Genomic DNA, 18,694 nt, shown 5'->3' with positions numbered 1-18,694 from the left:
AGTGTACAATTAGACTGGAACCTTAATAATTAATTAAAAAATATTAATTTATATAATCATTATGGTATCATGCACAAAGAAAAAAGACCAAATTCATATTTTCAGTTTCTTTATTCTATTTCTTTATGAAAAATCTTTTTTGTTTGATATTCAATAAATATTTAAGTTCATATTTCGATTAATAATATCTTAAGATAAAATGAAGCAATATCTCGATTCATTCAATAACAGATAGTTGATATAATACGAATCATATTATGCAATCATATAATACGTTCAATGTAGTTATTATTTATGCATGGAAAACAGTCAGTCTATAGAGATCATAGAATCAACACCTGGATTAGATCTTTTGTTATTATTATTTCAGTTATTATTATTCAGCTATTTTTCATTTTTTTAAATATTATTAGCAGTTGATTAATTCATTATGAATGTTATTATTCATCGATTTTCGATCAATGTTAAAAATTTCGAAATAAAATTTTCTAAGTTTTTATGTTTTACGAAGATATTATCATAGACGAAGTTTACTATTAATCTAGGTTATTTTAAATATAAAAGAATATCTAATACTAGTGACTTTTTAAAGAATTAATCGTCGATTCATATATTTGTCAGATATTAAATAATTCGATTTATTTGTTGCTACGCAAGAATCGTCACGAACGCCGGCTGTCGTACGAGCAGATTGCAAGCACCTGTCCACCAGAAAATATCCACCGGTGGATATTCACAACGAAGCTGCCACGGCAGAAGGTTTGTCAGCTGCTACCGCAGCTGAGGTAACTGATCGTCTTTGCTCGAGATGACGATAATACAGATCAACGAATTTACTTTCTATCTTCCGCGTGGACCGTGCGCGTTTCGTTCTCAAATTTCTTCACCGCCTGCCATCACAATCCACAGATTTTTCAATCTTTCGATCACTCTCCTAGTCTACATATTTTCTATGTAGATTGTATTTCGTTATTAAACGGTCGAGTGAGCCTAATACATATTGTTTTCTAACCTATATGCGTCCAAGGAATTGATCATCGTTGATCGATTTTAGACAAAATCCGTATGTTGATCGAAAAATATCTTATTTTATATTGAATAGTTTTTTTCTTTTATGATAATAATTTCAATAATCATCGACGAATAAGAATATCTATTTAAAATAGAAAAAAAAATAAATAAAGAAATATAAATAAAAAAGTAAAAAAAAACTTACATTTATTATTATACCCAATAGCCTATAAATTTTATTTTCATTGTTAAAATCTATTTAATTTGTTATAATGCGTATTTTCTTTATTTTTTGGTGCTAGTTTTTAATGAAATGTTTGGAAAAATGAAAATAACAATACCCTGATCAATAATAGTAAAATCTATAGATAATATAAAAATATTGCATAAACAATAGAGTAAGATATATTCTTATATATAGGATATTATGTACACATGATATAAAACTTATTACAGGCGCGTGGCAGCATCAAATATCCGAAACACCTCTTCAAAAATCCAGTATTTTTTGCGAAGTTGTGGAACGTGCAGGTAGGTTTCAAATTTCACGTTTAATTACTTGGAAACTTTTCAACATGGCTTCAAACTTTTGAATACGTTTTGCAGCATAATTAATTTTAAATATAACATAACAAAATTTAAATTATTTGTATAAGATCGAAGTTCTATTGTTGTGTACCAATTTAAATTATTATTATTAAATTATTATATTATATATTTATTTTCAAGTTATCTCGATATTAACTTCTCTCTTATTTTGAAATTAATCATTCCAGAATCTGAATTTCTACCTTACTCTGCTTTATTCTTCATCTAAACTTAAGATACTTTTAATATTTATTTTTCATAATTCTCATAAATCAAAGTGATAATATTTATATATAAACAATCTGTTTTCATTTTCATTTCTTGACAATACATTATCATTAATACATAGATATAAATTTTATTCTTTTAAAAAGTGTCAAGATTTTTTAATTTACTTAATCACAAATATTAATTTAACCGATCGTTTAAGTTGTGTATCCCTACGATGCCGAAATGCGGTGGTGGGAGACAGCCACGTGATCGAGCGCGTGTTCAACAATAACAGCTGCACTGTTGCTGTTCCCTCAATTCACGCTCAGCCTCCGTCGAAGTCGGATCTTTAGTTCGTGAAGTCTTGAAGTGCAAATCTTTATTCGTTAAAAACAAGAAATAATAATATCAATCATTATTCTTAAATTCTTCAAAAGAATTCATAAACTTATTTTAAATCATCTTAATATAAGTCATTTGTGAAAATTTAGTTCATTAATACATATATCGTATCGTAGATTCGATCCAACAAATCGTACGATCGATTGTGAGATTTCAATCCAGCCAAAGACTAAGTCTGTTACGATCGATAAAACATATAATCACATAGCCGGGTCGTGGACCGTGGAAATCGGATTTTAATCGTCTCATTCGAAAATAGAACGGAACTCTCGATTCGGTGTTTGTGATTGATGTGCACCTGCAAGGAATCGCATTGGATGCTGTAAGCGATTGTTAGCTAATATCTCAACTTCGACGTAAAACGTATCGAGAAGGAACGATAAGCAGACGAGAAGAATGTTTTCTATTCGAAGATTAATCGTTGCCGTGTTTGGAGTTTGCTTGCTGACTGCTCTTCTCGAGGTAAAGAAACATTTAAAATCAAATATACTTAAATATAGATTTATTTTATCCTTCTTTAAGATTTTAAAGAATTAAACTTTATATTTTTATTGCTAATATTACGAAAATTATGTTATATTCTCCTCAAAATCTAATAATAATAATATGTCTTAAACTAATATTCTCTTTATAAATTTTGTCTTTCATAACATAACCTAATTTAATCTTGAGTTACAACTTAGATTGATAATTAATTTTACAAATTTAATAATTTTTATTTATAATTATTAATATTTTTTTATTATTGCGTTCGTTTGTCAAAGAGAATTAAGATATTATCTATATCGTTTATTCGAAACAGAGTTTTTATTTCGTGTATTATACATGCCATAAAACTTTACATATTTATCGAAACAGGATGAATTGCGTAAAGACCACCACGGCGATCTTGAGCCACGGAGGAAACGATAATTCTCGGCAATTACCACTGGTCGTAATAAATAAATATTTAGACGGAAATCGATCGAAGCAACAAAGACAAAACGAGTACGATATCAAGCATTTCAAATCCTCAGGAGCTTTTCTCTTTTCCGGGTCGATGGATAAAGTTATCAATTTCGCGGGATAAAAACATGCTATCTCGTTTCACTTCGAATATTCGAATATTTCCTTTACGTTCGTGGCAATTAGAGGCAAAAGGATCACAGCGTTTTTTACGTTGTAATTAATGAGTTCGAAGGAACCATTTTATTCGTGTCGCGTTGCGCATTGGTTAATTTTACGAACCTACGTAAATTAAAAATTATACCAATTTTCTTTTATTTCTTTTAAATCGATTTTTACGTGACTAATTACACATATATAATTTTTATCTACCTTCTATGAGGTATTCTTAATTACAAATCGATTTGCTTTATTATCGATAAATAAAATCCTCGCGCTATATAATACGATAAAAAATACTTTTAAATCATAACAACAATTATCCTATAGACTATAATCATTCATCAGAGAACAAAACTAAAAGAAAAAAAAAAAAAAAAAAAAAAAAAGAAGAAAAAATAAATCCAGTAAAGGAAATAATTTTATTTATTATGCAAAAGGAAACGAGGTAGACACTTTCCTATGCCTGCGAATTTTGCCCGTCTCCTATGGGCTAATTACACATCTTCTTGGTCGAAATCATTGTCGATAGATAAAATCGACTCTCACACGGTGGTTTCGTTAACGATACTCGGAAGAACGGATAGGGGGAGAGACAGGAGCCGGGTCGAAAGAAAGGTGAAGGAAAGAGAAAGAAAAAGGGAGGAGAAACAGGAAGGGGAGGGGAGGGGGCCCTTTATTTCGAGTCGATGTGTGCATGCATATATGCATTAGGATTCAGGCCGAAAGGTCAATGTACAACTGAGATAAGGTTATGCTGAGGGGTGAGATCACTCGGTGGTACTGGTGAAAATACGCGTCAGGGAAATTAACGAAAGCTCGCGAAACGGTTAGGGGTGAAGGAGTGGGGGAGGGAGGGAAGCGGAAACCGGGAGAAAAGAAAAATAGAAACCGAGTGGAACAACAACAATCACCTGGGGCGGGAAACAAAAGGAGATACGCGGAATAGAACATTAAACGAGAAACAGAGAGATGTGAAAGATCAAACGAAGAATAAGCCTCCGCCAGGACACATGCAACGATGTAAATAAGCTATACGTATTAAAAGGAAAAAGAGGAAAAAATTATTTATTTTGAATTTCTTTGGATTTTGTTTTATAATACGATATACTGAATCCAATGAAAATGTTTTATAGAGTTTTTTTTAGTGTGGTTAATCATACCATTTGCTTTTCCTTTAAATTTTATCCAATTTTAAAAAAATTTTATATAAAAAAAAAAAAAAAATAAGAGTTTCGTAAATGTTTTGTTCAAATACAAACTTTTTTGTATTTTCTTTTCAAAGCGAAAAAATGTTTTATCTAACAATAAACCTTCGTAAATTACCACTATTGTGGCAGGATGAATTACGGAAGTAGAACGAATCACAGTTTTTGTTTTTGTAAAAAGTAGAAAAAAAATTGAATAATGGTTGAGCAAAATAAAAAGATCTATCTGTCCCTAGATTTATCATAGATAAACGTAATGGTGATTCAAAAAAGAACAACAAATAGACGGAAACAAATATAATTAGAAATAAAAATATAATTAGAAATAAACGAAATAAAATTTCTACAAAGAAATCCATTTATTTACTTTTAAATATCAAGAGAGAGAGAGAGAAAAAGAGAGAAAAAAAATAAGAAAGGAGAGAAGAAAATGGAATAGAATAAGAAGAGTGTGCGAATGGAGAGAATTACCGTGGAAAAGTGCAATGGAATCTAGTCGGAATGATCAACGACGATGAGAAGCGTGGACACGAGAAGTCGTGGGAGCTGACAAAAGGCTGAATGTTGCTGAGAAAACTCGTTTCCTCTCTTATATTCCGTATGTTGGCAGCCGTTCCCGCTTGCGCTAACAAAGTGGAAAATACTGTCGCTATTCCACTTTGCATCAAGAAAGAAATCAATACTATATATATATATATATATATAATCGAATATTTCTTGGAAATTATTTTAAATCGATTAACCGAATAACTGACAAATAAGTAGGACTTATCTCTTTTTTCTTATTATTGATGTATTAATATTTCATGTTAAATACATAATGTTAAAATATATTTGTGTATATTTAGAAAATGGATATTATTAAATTCATGAATATAGCTTTTTAGTTCATTTCTTTAATAGAAATAATTAGGGAAATCTTCCGTCATGAAGTTGGTAATGGATTAGGAAGTTCAATTTTTTTTTTTTTTGTTCTTGAGAAGATGATTAATTCTTTCGGTACTAATGGTGTGCAGCAACGGCTAAAACTTTGAAACCATTAACTCGTTCCAAGAATTCACGAACTTAAGTAAAAGTTAGGATTTCGTAACCTCGAAAAGTTCTTTAAAATTTATCGATATATATATATATATATATAAAATTACGATATAAATTTGTTATGAAAAATTATTTGGAAAAATGTAGAGAGAACTTGTTTCGAATTCAATTAAAAAAATATTACATTGTTTTTATCTGTATTCTGTTTTAATTAATTATCGCTACTATCAAGCACAATGTTTCGCACAATGTTTTACGTTATAAAAGGAAATTGATGTTTCAAGAGTTATAATGTAACTTTTTGACCCAGTTTTATCGTTTCATCGATTCTGTTAATCCGACTCGAGTATCCTCTTCGTAAAAGCTATTATTCTCTCGATAAATTATAATCCATGTTAGATAAAATCATAAAATGATATAGAATCAATAATCACTTTAAACGTTCGTCGCAACCTTTGCAAGAAACTTTCGCTCATTTTAAATTTCCTATTCCTTCTTCTATAAACACACTATTCCAACAAGTTCTATTATTGAACTCAATAAAAACTAAAAGAAACGAAAGAAAGAGAGAAAAAAATAAAGATGGACGTGTCCAGTCCAGTCAATACGATAACTTAACCTCTCTGTGTATTCTTGACTTTGCTTGATCGCATAAAACTCATCCACAATTCAAGATAAAATTCAAAGTTACATGTCCGTTTCTGTTCGAAAATCCCAATGGAACAGTCCTAAAGCGGTATCCCAAGTGTCGAGGCCCAGTTTCACGCACGTGCATTCCTCCTTGACGCCATAAATGGGTCGCCTTTCACGAGAACTCGTCCCATCCTCGCGAGGAAGTATCGCGGGATCATGGAATATTCAACAAATTTTAGCCAGCGAACTCGTGCCTATGCACAAAGCGCATCGCTAACGTCGAAAGTTACCGTAATGTGTACACTCGTGCGCACTCGAGAAACCGATTATCCAACGGTGACGGCAGAGGGATCATCGAGCACCATGTAAAAAGCCTCCGCGAAAAATTCGTGCCGAAGTAGGAGCGCGCGTGCTGCAACGAAAGTGTTCGAGAGAAATCGAAACGCTCGAGGGATTATGCGCTGTCACTGGGAATAAATAAAAATAAAAATCGAGACGTGCGTGAAATATTTAAAATCAGATCACAGAATACGTCGATCCGCTTTCTCGTGATTTTTGTCATTTTTTATTTTTATTCCTAGTTTTTTCTTTTTTTTTTTTTTTTTTTTTTTTCTTCTCTTTTTGAACGTAGACTCGAAGTGCAGATCATTGTTAGCGAGAAACTTTTTAAAGTAAGTATTCTCGGAGAAATACTCTTTTTTTACGATTTTTCTTTGATATTTTTTTTTAGATAGTCGTAATCAAAGTTTGCGTTTTATGGGTCTTGTTAGACAAAAGGTTTTTGGAATCTAGATTTTGAAGTAATTTTTTTATTCCGTTCGTAAGGAGCAAGGATATTTTAAAATTTTATCATAACATAAAGATATAAAGGAATATATCAATCTATGAATAATACTATTTAATATAATCCTAAACTCTATTCTTCAATTTCAATTATTCAGAAAGAGATGCAAAAGAGGGAACAGATTTTATCGATAATTGCGCGTAAAAAGACAATAATAATAAAACAATAGCAATGATTTCGATCATAATCAAAGCATATGCAGCATTTATCGTTTGCAGTGTTTATCGTACCGTGGCGAACCGGCAAAGCTTGTCCCAGAGGTCGCTGGGAATTCCATTGTGTGCGACAGAAATGTGCGCGCGCAGCCATGTGTTATGCGTATGTTTGCACAAAAATTAATGAATCGAGCCCTGTCGGGTGGAGTAGAGAACATTAGTTTCCGCGGTAATTTCAATTCCCCTCGCGCCAGGACGCTTTGATTCGCGAAACTAAAATTAAACGTTCCCATTCTAAGAAGACACGGCCAATCGAAGGAAGAACGTGACACAAAAAACTATTTAAAAATATTGATTAATACTCGATACGAATTGCGTTTTATTCGTTTTATAAATCAACGTTAAATTTGTGTTTTAAGAAACATAAAATTTTTTAGTTATTTGTTTTTTAATATCTCTAATATCTGAGAAATATGCGTGAAATCAAGTTGTCAATTAATCATATAACGATCTAAAGATGGTAATAAAATATATATATATGAAATAAATCATGATTTTAATGAAATTTAATAAATTTAAATAATTCTTGAATTTAATAATAATAAACGAAAATGTGCAGATTTTCTTCGAATCGTAAACTTACTATTTTATATTTCACCGTGTAAATGTGGTAAAATATAGTCACTTGTAAGTTGATAGCGTTATAGGTCGCAAACAGGGTCGTGGAAATCGAGATCGGTGGAACCGACGATTCTAGATTCCCATGGTATGCTAATGAATCTCATAAACCACAAAATACCCTAGTGAACTGAATAACTTACCGACAACGTAAAAACCAACTGGTATAAGAAACCAACTGATGATTGTAGATTGCGAATTTTTCAAAAGCAGTTGATTATTCTCCTTAATTATTTGGGATCGTTATTAAGTGAACAAACTTTTATATCTATATAAATTTTAATTTATTTTCTTCTTTTTTTCAATTTTTTATATTATTTATAACATAATTTCAAATTTGTCTTCTCGATCGGTAAACGTATCTTTTCGATAAGTGTAGTAAAATCTCCGATTCTGCATTATGCGAATATCGCGAGAACAACGTATAATCATATAGGGACAGTTTTTCTGAACCATCATCTTAAGGTAGTCGTTGCTCATTAATTTCGGCCGGCTCGTTAGCAAGCGCACGCTCGAACGATTTGCAAAAGCAACTTTGAAAGTCGGGCCATGCATCAAATTGCAATTTACGGTTTTCAGCTCAAGTTCCCTTTCTTCATTTCCAACAACTTTTTTTTTTCAAAATAACCAACACTTCGTGAATCTTCGTCCTCTTAAGCATCTTTGTTTTTCCTCCACCTATTTTCCTACTAGCAATTTTCCTATTTTGCTATGGAAGAGTAATTGGTTTGGCGAGCTTTATTTGTTTTATCTCTCGAATTGTTTATTTGTTTATCGCTTAGAACGAAATTTCACAGTATATATACCAAGAAAATAAAAATATAAATATAAAGGTATATATAAATATAAAGGTAGAATAAATTTTAAGATTAGGAAAAATAATAAAATATTAAATGAAATGTTATTGGATAACAGATTAAAATAGCTATTTTAATGTAATATTAATATATANATATATATATATAATATAATCTATATATATGATATATAGATATATATAATAATAGATATATATAGATATATATAATTTTTTTTCATACAAGATACAAATTTTCAATTTCGTTACCTCTGAATGTTCATTTAATTACAATAACCAAAATTCATCTGGTTTAAGTGTTTATAATATAAATTCTACGTCGACGTGTATTTTTCGTTTTTTTTTTTCCTGTTCTTATGAGCAAATTCAACGCGTTTCTTTGAAAATTTTCTCTAAAGAGGCGGTGCGCACGAAAACACCTCTCTAAAGAACCGCGTTCCCATTTTTTCCGTAGCACTGTGAAAAGAGCCGCCGGAAACGTGGCTGATCCTCTTTCTTTCTTTTTTTTTTTCATATCATAAAATAAGCTACAGACTTCTCCTGCACCAAAGTCGAAGAAACCGGCGCAAGAAAAATTTTATTTATTAAACAATTTAACTCATTCTCTTTTCCATTGAGAAAGCTTCTTCTTCTTCTTCTTCTTCTTCTTTTTTAATATAAAATTTTAGAAATGGAATTGTTTTAAAACAAGTCTTTTTTTAATACTCTCTCCTCTTTTCATCTCACTGCAGATTTCCAATTTTAGCTTAAGGATAACCACGTTTGTCGAGACGGTATAATTAAATGTTAGAACAAAAGTTAAAAAAAAAAGCAAAATTATTAAAATTATCATTATTCTGAGACTATATCTCATTAGAAAAATCATCAGGAATTCAAGAGAAAAATCCTCATCCTGTAATGTTAAAATATACTGGTTGCTGGTCGTGAGAGCAACAACTCTTCTTCCACAACGATTTTTTATAATAAAAAATTAACTCTCTTTCTTGCAACAGCCTCGAACAGTATCCTCTTATTCCCATACATCCCTTCGAAAGGCAGCTGCGTAGGAGGACTCGAGGACCCGCGGGGCCTGAAAAAGGAAGGCTCGTAACCAGGCCAAGCCCGAGAGTCAGCTTATGAATATAGGGGGGCGGTTGTTGAAGAAACAATAGGGTGGTAGCGAACGGAGATAATTATCAGCGTGGACGGCGCAGCTGCGTCGATTCGTTTCACCCTCGGGGCTGAACGATCCCCGTGCAACAGTCAAAAGGTAAAGGGGAAAAGTCCAGCGTGCCGTGACACCACTGCGTGCAGAGTTAGCCGCACTTGGAGCGTTTTGTCCGCTCGAACACGTGCGCAACCCTTTGACCACCTTGTCACACTTGGTCTCTTCATAGACCGTTGCGTATACGCAACAGGCTGGGACGAATCAGGAGGAGTGTTCGGAAAGTTTTCAGTCTGGAAAACATTTATTATTATTAGTCGTTGATTATTTATTTTCGAGTTTGTGGAATTTTATGAGTTCGAATTTGAAATTGGATTAGAAAAGAAAATGATATTAATTGGAAAGTGAGTAAAGGAAATATAAGAGAAAAGTTAGATTAAAATTATTTGTGTTTGATCGTAATGAAAATATTGTGTTACCTATCAATTTGACAGAAAGATACCATTGTATCATTTATTATCTATGATCTATAAAATATATACACGCCAGATTTTTTTCTATGTTTTATTCTTCTGCCTGTTATTAATTCCATAAAGTGAAATTTATTTTTAGATAAAAATAGAGCTTAAGTAGAACTGGATTATCTGGTTCTGGGGATTAGAAGATTTATACGTTCAAAGTGGTGGCAATAACTGTCGATGAATTAATAACAATATCTTCCACTTTGTGCCTCAAAAGGGAATTATTAGATTAAAGACCTTTCAGATGCACTTTTTGCCACGCATACTATGTACCGTAAATGGAGAAACTGGTGAACAGAGGGTTTCAGATTAGTGTTGGATATTCGAAAATATAATTGATTTCATGAATTTATATATTCCATGATATATTCATTTTTCTATATCTAGTCGCTTGTGTATTTTATATTATAATTATTTTTTTAAAAAAAAGAATAACATTTCTTTCTCTTGGAATAAAAAAATTAAATTTATCACGTAGGAGCGTACAATATAGAAAAAAGCATTTTGCATTCGTGTGCATACGTGTTGTTTTCAGTTGACCTCAGTACAGGAAGATGAAGACAAAAAGTCGGCGGTACTGTGCACGCGCCGTTGCATAAACACAGTATGTAGTATGTATATGGCCAACAATTTAGCCGACCGCCGAAATATCAGAGCCATGAACGATCACGTAACGAAATTTAATTTATCTGGTGTTCAGTACTAAAAAAAAAAAAAAAATCGAAAATAGTACGGGAGAAAAATAAAGTTTCCAATTTGTATTTTTTTCCAATCACAAATTGTAAAAATTTGAAACAATAAAAAATTTTTATTATTTCACCTGTTATCGCAATTTTATTTTACATTTATATATATATATATATATATATTTGGATCGGTATTTAATTAGTAATTAATTAAAGATTTATCTAAAAAAAAAAGAAATTATTTCTCGCTGCAATTCAAACAGTATCGAAAAGTAATAAGAAAGAGAAAGATGGCTTCCCTCGTAAAACGAGTTTTATTTTTTCTCGAATATAGCGAAATTTATTTTTTGTCGTAAAGGAAAAAATATTTTTAAACGAACGCTCTGCGAAACGAGGTGAAACTCCATCGAACGTTTCTTTTTAAATCGAGCGATACTCGCATTGCCATTTAACATTAAAGAGTATATCTATTAAAACGCACGCTGTTTTCAGTCGAGTGGTTGAATTTATTCGTGACCCAAGCTCAAGTCGTAAATGATCATCAGGATTAAACATGTTAAGAGAATAATTATGAATTTATATCGGGACTATTTGGATGTTATTTGAAAAGAAAAAAACAAGATAATTATAAATGATGTAGAATATTCGTGTTAAACAAATTTTGTTTAAAATTTCATCGATTAAGTCAAAAAAGATTTAAACGATTTACGAGGAAAGGTTATGGTTCGCCAGGGAGGAAATTCAAAGAGAAATTTCTATGGTGCGTCACGATCAGGAAGAAATGATTTTCAATCGAAATTTATCGGCGCGACCGGCACTGAAAAAAAAAAAAAATGAAAAGGGGGACACAAAAGCCGCCGCAATTACTGCTTCCGTTTTGCCCGTTCTACCGGATGTCCTATTCATACTCGTCACTATGAGCGCCGTTACTTCCGTCATTGTAGTTACGGATCTACGACCGATTGTAAATCATTCTCTTTCTAGTCTTTCTTTCACATCTTCCGTTTTATAATAATCGACACGATGCGACGTTTTACGCGATACAAACAATTGGCATGAAATTCGTTTAATCTTTAAATTTTCAAAATTACGTTTATAAATAGTGAACGAAAATAATGATTTCTTTCAACATCAATTTAATTATTACTTTTAAGTGTCATTTCCTAAATTATATTATTTAGAAGAAATTCTATTTCAGATAATTTTCAATCGATTAATTTTTAAATAAAAAATAGATATATGAAACAGCTGATAGTGCATAAATTATTCACCGATTATTTTCAGCTGTTTCTAAAACTCGCATCGAGATACGATGGCGTCTCGAGATTCTCAAGATCGAACGTGTGATAAATTCTATCCGGCAAGACTGAGATTATAATGGTGGCCGCGAGCATGACAGATCTAGATCATAACACGTACCTCCGTGAATTATGGATACAAGATGGTATACCTGGGCTGTAATTGAGTTTGAAAATGATGTAGTCCCGTGAAAGATTGCTCCTGAACATCTGTTTACGAAACAAAAGGTCTCCCTTTTCTTCGTCTTCGGTTCAAAAACTTCGATTCCTTGCGAGCATAAAATAATCGATTATGTGCATTCTTTTTTGTACTTGTTTAAATTAAAACTGAAAGAAGAAAAATCTTGTAAATACTTCTTTACGAAACAGAAACTGTTCTTTCGTTTCTTTCACTGATTATGAATAATTGTTATTTATTTTAAAAAATAAAATTTTCAACTTGAAACAATAATGATCATTATTCTTGAAAATCTGATTCGAGAATCGTGTATCTTCAAGTATCATCTTCTAGTTTTTTTTTTCTTTTTCGTTAGTCATTTGAACCTCGTGGTTAGAGAGACAGTGCAAATTCCATGGATTTGTCAAGCTCACGTTTCATCGTATTCGAACGACAGTGTTTTACGTGCTAAGGAAAAGGAAGAGGTTAGGAGGAGCCCGGTTACAAGCACGGAGAAATGATCGGAAATTGTTAAAGACTGTTTCCAAGTGTAGCCACTCGGATACTTATGCCAATTCCTTTCCAGGATGCAATTTCCTGTTCAGCTTCCGTACGTCAACCCTTTTATTATTGATTAAAGACGAAGAACCCTCCGGACACAGCGACCTTTCGAAGAGACGCTTCACCGATCGTGAAGAAAATTATTTTTTTTCGATTCCAAGAAGAATTTTTAACTACTGTTTATAAGTCATATAAGAGAAAAGTTTATTGTAAAAAAGTAAAATCGTCTTTAAAAAAAAATAAGAATTGATTACCAATTACTCGAAAATTAACCTAATTTTTCTTGATCATCAATAAAAAATGAAATCCCTATGCAACTCAATTATGCAATTTGAATTTTTTTTAGTGACTGAATTGTTACTACGTTAAATATCATTATTAATATCATTATTAGTATCATTATATGATATCATATTGATATCAAAATATATAAAAAGAAATACTAACCTCAAGTGCCAACTGACCCGAGCAGCTCGAAGTTACTTTAAGGGATAGCATATGTCGTATGTGTAATGAACTGATCAGATAATTTGACAATGACAACACGATGCTGAAAAGATCACTATTATTAACCCCTTTGATGGGACTTGTCTTACTCGCAAATTGACAAGGTGCATCCTTACGTGATGGTCGAGCTCGTATTACGCGACCGATAAAATGACACTACCTACAAATTCATATGTCTGCTACTTGAGTCTTTTGAAGAATTATCTATATATAATTAAATTTTTATATTTTTCGTTGTTTTTTTCAAGTTATTTTTAAACCGAAATCGAATTAATACAACATTTTCTATATATAAATCAATATTTTATAATGTTTTTAATGTATTAGTATAGTAATAAATATAATCAAAAGAGAGACAAATAAATCTGAACTTTAAAAGAATAAAAAGTTTTTTGTAGTTTCATCTTTGTTGATACTAATGGATTTATATTTGACAATATGCCAGAATCATAATTTCTATGAAAATATTTAAAATATGAAAAAAGATTTAAAGATTTAATTACAACTATGTAGATTTTATATTGCTTTTCTAATGATTTTGAAAATGTTTATTCATATTAATCAAGATTTTTACAAAGAAAGAGCTTCGAGGATAATATTACCTTTAATTAAGGAACTCGTATGATAGTTACTTGTGAAAGATAATGTTCGCTGAGAGGAAAATAATTAAGAAAAATAAATAAAAAAAATAATTAAATGAAAGAATTCGATTATTATTTTTTACTTATTTTTAATATTAATTTATTCTTAATATTAAAAAATTCATTGTTAAATTAATATTTAATTATTGTTTTTAAAACTTATAAAAATTCTATAACCTTAAAATTTTAATCTAAAAACTCTTACAATATGGTACATACTTCGAATATTTGACATTACTTCATCTCGATCAAATTTACTTAGTGTTGTCGCTAAGGAGAAAATAAGGTAACGAAATAAAAGAAAAGAAAAGATGAAAAAGTTTCACAAATGAATGGAGCCCGGTGCAATGATGCACCTGATGGCTTGGTGACTGTTGGCGCGTGCCAACAAACAGCGACAGCTGTCAGCTGCGACAAAACTATACCACTGGACCGAATCGTTTTTTTCATTACAAACGACGTTCTTCGTGCCCTCTATCTTCATTAATTTCAAACGATGTGGACTACTATAGATATGGTAAAATAAACGTATTAATATCATAATAGAACATTCTGTGCGTGTAAAAGATATTCTTCGAAAAATAAAAATTATTATTGGAATTATAATGATTTTGATTAACTCGAAAAAATGATTGTGTTTAATAAAATAAAAGATTTTTTCTGCCTCTATATAATATTAAAAATATCTTAACCAAAATTATTCTTATTACTAACCTAACCTAATAATTTAAAGACATGAAACTTTGTATTATAATACAAAATTAATTCTGAAAAAAAAAAATTTAATTAGCTTGAATATTCAAAAGAAAATAATCGAAAGAATATTCTTTGAGATCGTTATTTGCATCTGAAAGAAGATCAAGCGGTCGTTTATAAAAATTCATGAAGATGATAAAGATGATAAATAAAGCTAATGGTAAAGTTATAAAAAATTCTTAGCAGGTTGATTGTACGTATTTTCTGCTGTATCTCGATCGATGTTTGAGAGATTATAAAAGAAAGGCACAAGGTGTTCCCATAGTCAGGTGGTTTTATCCTGTAGCACCTGTTCCTTGAAGCTATGCTGTAAATTTAGAACAAAATGACTTTCAACTTTATATATCATATATCATATAATATTAGATTGTTTAATTAAAAAAATAACTATAACGTTATATGCATAGTTTAAAAATTTATTTATTTTAATTAATTTATCCACTTTATTGTTTTTATTATATTTACATAATATATTCATATATTGAAAAATGGCATAGGGAATGAATAATACAAAAATAAATAATAAACATATTGAAAACATATATTTATTATTTATTTATTTTAATTAATTTATCCACTTTATTGTTTTTATCATATTTATATAATATATTCATATATTGAAAAATGGCATAGGGAATGAATAATACAAAAATAAATAATAAACATATTGAAAACATATATTTATTAAAAATAAATATATTAGAACATATATCAATTAAACTGAAATTTTCATTTAACTATAAATAAATACATATGTGTTATAATAATATTTTATTTTTTAATAATTTAAAAATTTATATAATAATTTTTAAAATTAATTAGGATTTTGTAAACGCGTGGGAAGTAAAACCATAATATAAAATATATAAATAAATAAAAAATTATATTCTTGCAAAAGAAATGAAATTAACATAATTTAATAAACATGGTTTTAAAATTAATTACAAATTCTGTTACATCTGCCGCTACAAATTTGTTCGAAACCGGTTTGCTTAACGATTTCTCGTTGAAAATTTTTTTATCCGAACTTTATAATTTGTCTTCTAAATAAATCACTATCACGTTTCTCGAAAGTATCCTTCATTCTCTCGAAATTGAAACCGTATACCGTATACTTCTAAAAGGTTAATCGATTAAAAAATCTCAAAAATTCGAAAAATGTCGAGATCATTGAAGAAAGCTCGATGTGTAACAATTAAGGGCAACATGAGCCTCCAATGTTCATCGAATTCTCTCCGATCAATCGTGTTTATCGTTGTTCCAGGTGAACGAAGCGAGACCACGTATCAGGCATCAGAAGGGCGGCAGTCATTGCAGCAGATGCGGTCCAGGATGGGGTGTTGTGAACCGTTGCGTTCGTGGTCGTGATACTGAATGTGGAAAATGTGCACCGGGCACCTATAGTCCTCACCACAGCATTCAGCCTTGCTGGATCTGCTCTAGATGTGGTCCGGGTCTCTACGAGGCGCATCCTTGCACTTCAAAAACGGACACCGTCTGCGATTCTTGTCACAGACCAGCTCCAGATAATCCTGATTACCAGAGAAAATGCAAAGGGCGAACAAATTTGTTCCTGGCTCCGGAAGATGCGTTAGAAACTGGAGAAGAGAGTATCTTGGTAAATGATCCTGATGGGCAAGACCAGTTAGACGATGGAAAGGAATTGCTAGAGAAGGATGCTGAAGCGGCCATTCTTAATGAAGAATTGAATTCTTTGGAAAGGTTCTAAATGTAAAATCTTTGATTATTAAGAGGCAGTTTAGTCACTGCCGTTACATACTTTGCTTCCGTTTTTTACATGGAGACAATTTATAAAGAATTTTTTTGTGGAGAATTATTGTGTTCAATGTGAACAAAATTGTTTACCATTTCTATTAAATAAGCGATTCCTTCCTATTAAAAGTTGTAAGTAGAATTACTTGCATAAGAAGAAAGTTCTTTTTGGACGATTTAAAGTTGATGATTGATTTTCGTGTATTAAGTTATAACTTAATTACTTGTCAATTTTGGTGCTCATTTTTTCAACTTTCTTATTGTTTTTTTCTTGTATATGATTACTAATATGTATAATTCTTCGAAGTGGAGATAATCGACTTGAACCGATCTCCGATTACTAGTCAGTTAGTTACTAAGTAGTCAATAAAATATAATATACGAAATTAATATGAATTTTATTTTCGTTTAATTATTAAAGTTGAATTTTATGGTGTATATTATTGTAAACACTACGTTTTATTGAATAATACGTGTATCGCACCTTTGATGTCAATAATTATTTATAATATAATATTTCTAGTTTATTATGCTGTTATATATTCATTTTTATGAATATTTTAGATGACATATTTTAGATGACATCGATTTTATATTTTCTTTTCAAAATGTTTTAAAGATTCGGACATAAAGAAATGAGACCTAAAAAAAACTTTTTTTTTAAGATTCAAAAATGTAAATTACCATTTATGCATTCAGCAACTTGGGATAAAGAGCATCCTGATTGTAGATCCTTGAATGATACAATGTACACTTAGAATTTAAGTATATTTATATACTCAAAGATCTCTTTAATATTATGCGAATTTTTACTTTAAAAAAAAAAAAAAAAGAGTCCTCCTTTTTTTTTTTGTTAAGAAATCTGGAGAACTCTTTTATTTCTAAAGTAAATTTGTATATCTGCGTATTAATATATTATTATACTGTTCAAAAGTTTGGATTAATTAATTAATTAATAATTAATGTTACATAACTTAATTCAAGAAACATTTTATCTTAGATTACAAATTTTTACAAGTTTTTAATAAAAGTTTCTTTAAGAGAATTCCAGACTTTTGAAGAATAATGTACATATGTTCAAAAATTACCAAACATTTTTCTCACTGTATGATCTCTTTAGAAAGATTTCTTATTATAAAATGAGCGAATTTTAATGTGAAATCATGTGTATACACGCCGCTAGAAATTACTCATGTATACAAAGCGTGTAAATACATTTCTGTAAATATAAGAATAATAACGATGATTAAGTTAAGAACAATAACGATATGATTAAGTTGTTATTAAAATTTGTGAATAGAAATCTCCGATTATAATTGTAATGTAATCTTTTTTTTTTTTTTTTGATTCCTCGTTCGAGATATATTGATTTTATCTTCAATACTTTTATGCAAAAAATACAACTTTTGTAATTTCATTATCGAAATATTGCAGGGAATATAAAAACATTGTTTTCCATACAATCATTAATGAATCTTAATAATTTCGAATAGAAATTTACCAAAGTACCATTATATTTTCTATATCCGTTTTATTTATTTTCGTCAATGTTCATTCCATCGATGGACGTGGCCGCAAGAAACACGTCTATTATGACACAATAAAATACAGATATAATAATCTATATAAATTCTTTCTTCTATTACAACCTTCTCCTCTATTATATTCACGCTCGAAAAATCATAGAAAGAGTCTGTCAATATGTATACTTATATATTTCTTCGATGCTCAAATATATACGTTTAATTAGTGTTACTATTGTCGCGTCTTGACGAATGTATTTATATCGGATATAATTCGTCAAATATCATTCGAATTATTATGCACGGTATAATAACGATACGAATACATATACTATATTATAGTATAATCATATCATTTTATACATAATGAAAAAAAAATAAAAACAATTGCTCTCGAAATTCTAAAGGAGGATATATGAATAATTTGACGATAGCTTTA

At 30.3% G+C, this 18,694-nt stretch overlaps 1 protein-coding gene across 2 annotated transcripts; it reads left to right on the top strand.

Moving 5' to 3' along the window:
• The first annotated feature begins 2,160 nt into the window (after positions 1 to 2,160).
• On the top strand, positions 2,161 to 17,193 carry LOC122718810 (tumor necrosis factor receptor superfamily member 4-like). Of its 2 annotated transcripts, none has more exons than XM_043944156.1 (2): positions 2,161 to 2,673; positions 16,224 to 17,193. In XM_043944156.1, exons 1-2 carry the CDS (start codon positions 2,608 to 2,610, stop codon positions 16,686 to 16,688), a joined length of 531 nt encoding a protein of 176 aa, XP_043800091.1. In that variant the 5' UTR covers positions 2,161 to 2,607; the 3' UTR covers positions 16,689 to 17,193. The 2 variants fall into 2 exon arrangements, with proteins under 2 accessions (XP_043800091.1, XP_043800094.1); XM_043944159.1 differs by lacking the exon at positions 2,161 to 2,673 and adding an exon at positions 15,031 to 15,119.
• The last annotated feature ends 1,501 nt before the right edge of the window (positions 17,194 to 18,694 follow it).

This window comes from Apis laboriosa, unplaced genomic scaffold (genome assembly GCF_014066325.1).
Source record: "Apis laboriosa isolate Shangri-la unplaced genomic scaffold, ASM1406632v1 scaffold68_cov148, whole genome shotgun sequence".
NCBI classification, from domain to species: Eukaryota; Metazoa; Arthropoda; class Insecta; order Hymenoptera; family Apidae; genus Apis; species Apis laboriosa.
The sequence above is the reverse complement of the archived record's forward strand: the minus strand, read 5'-3'. Positions and strand labels throughout refer to the sequence as shown.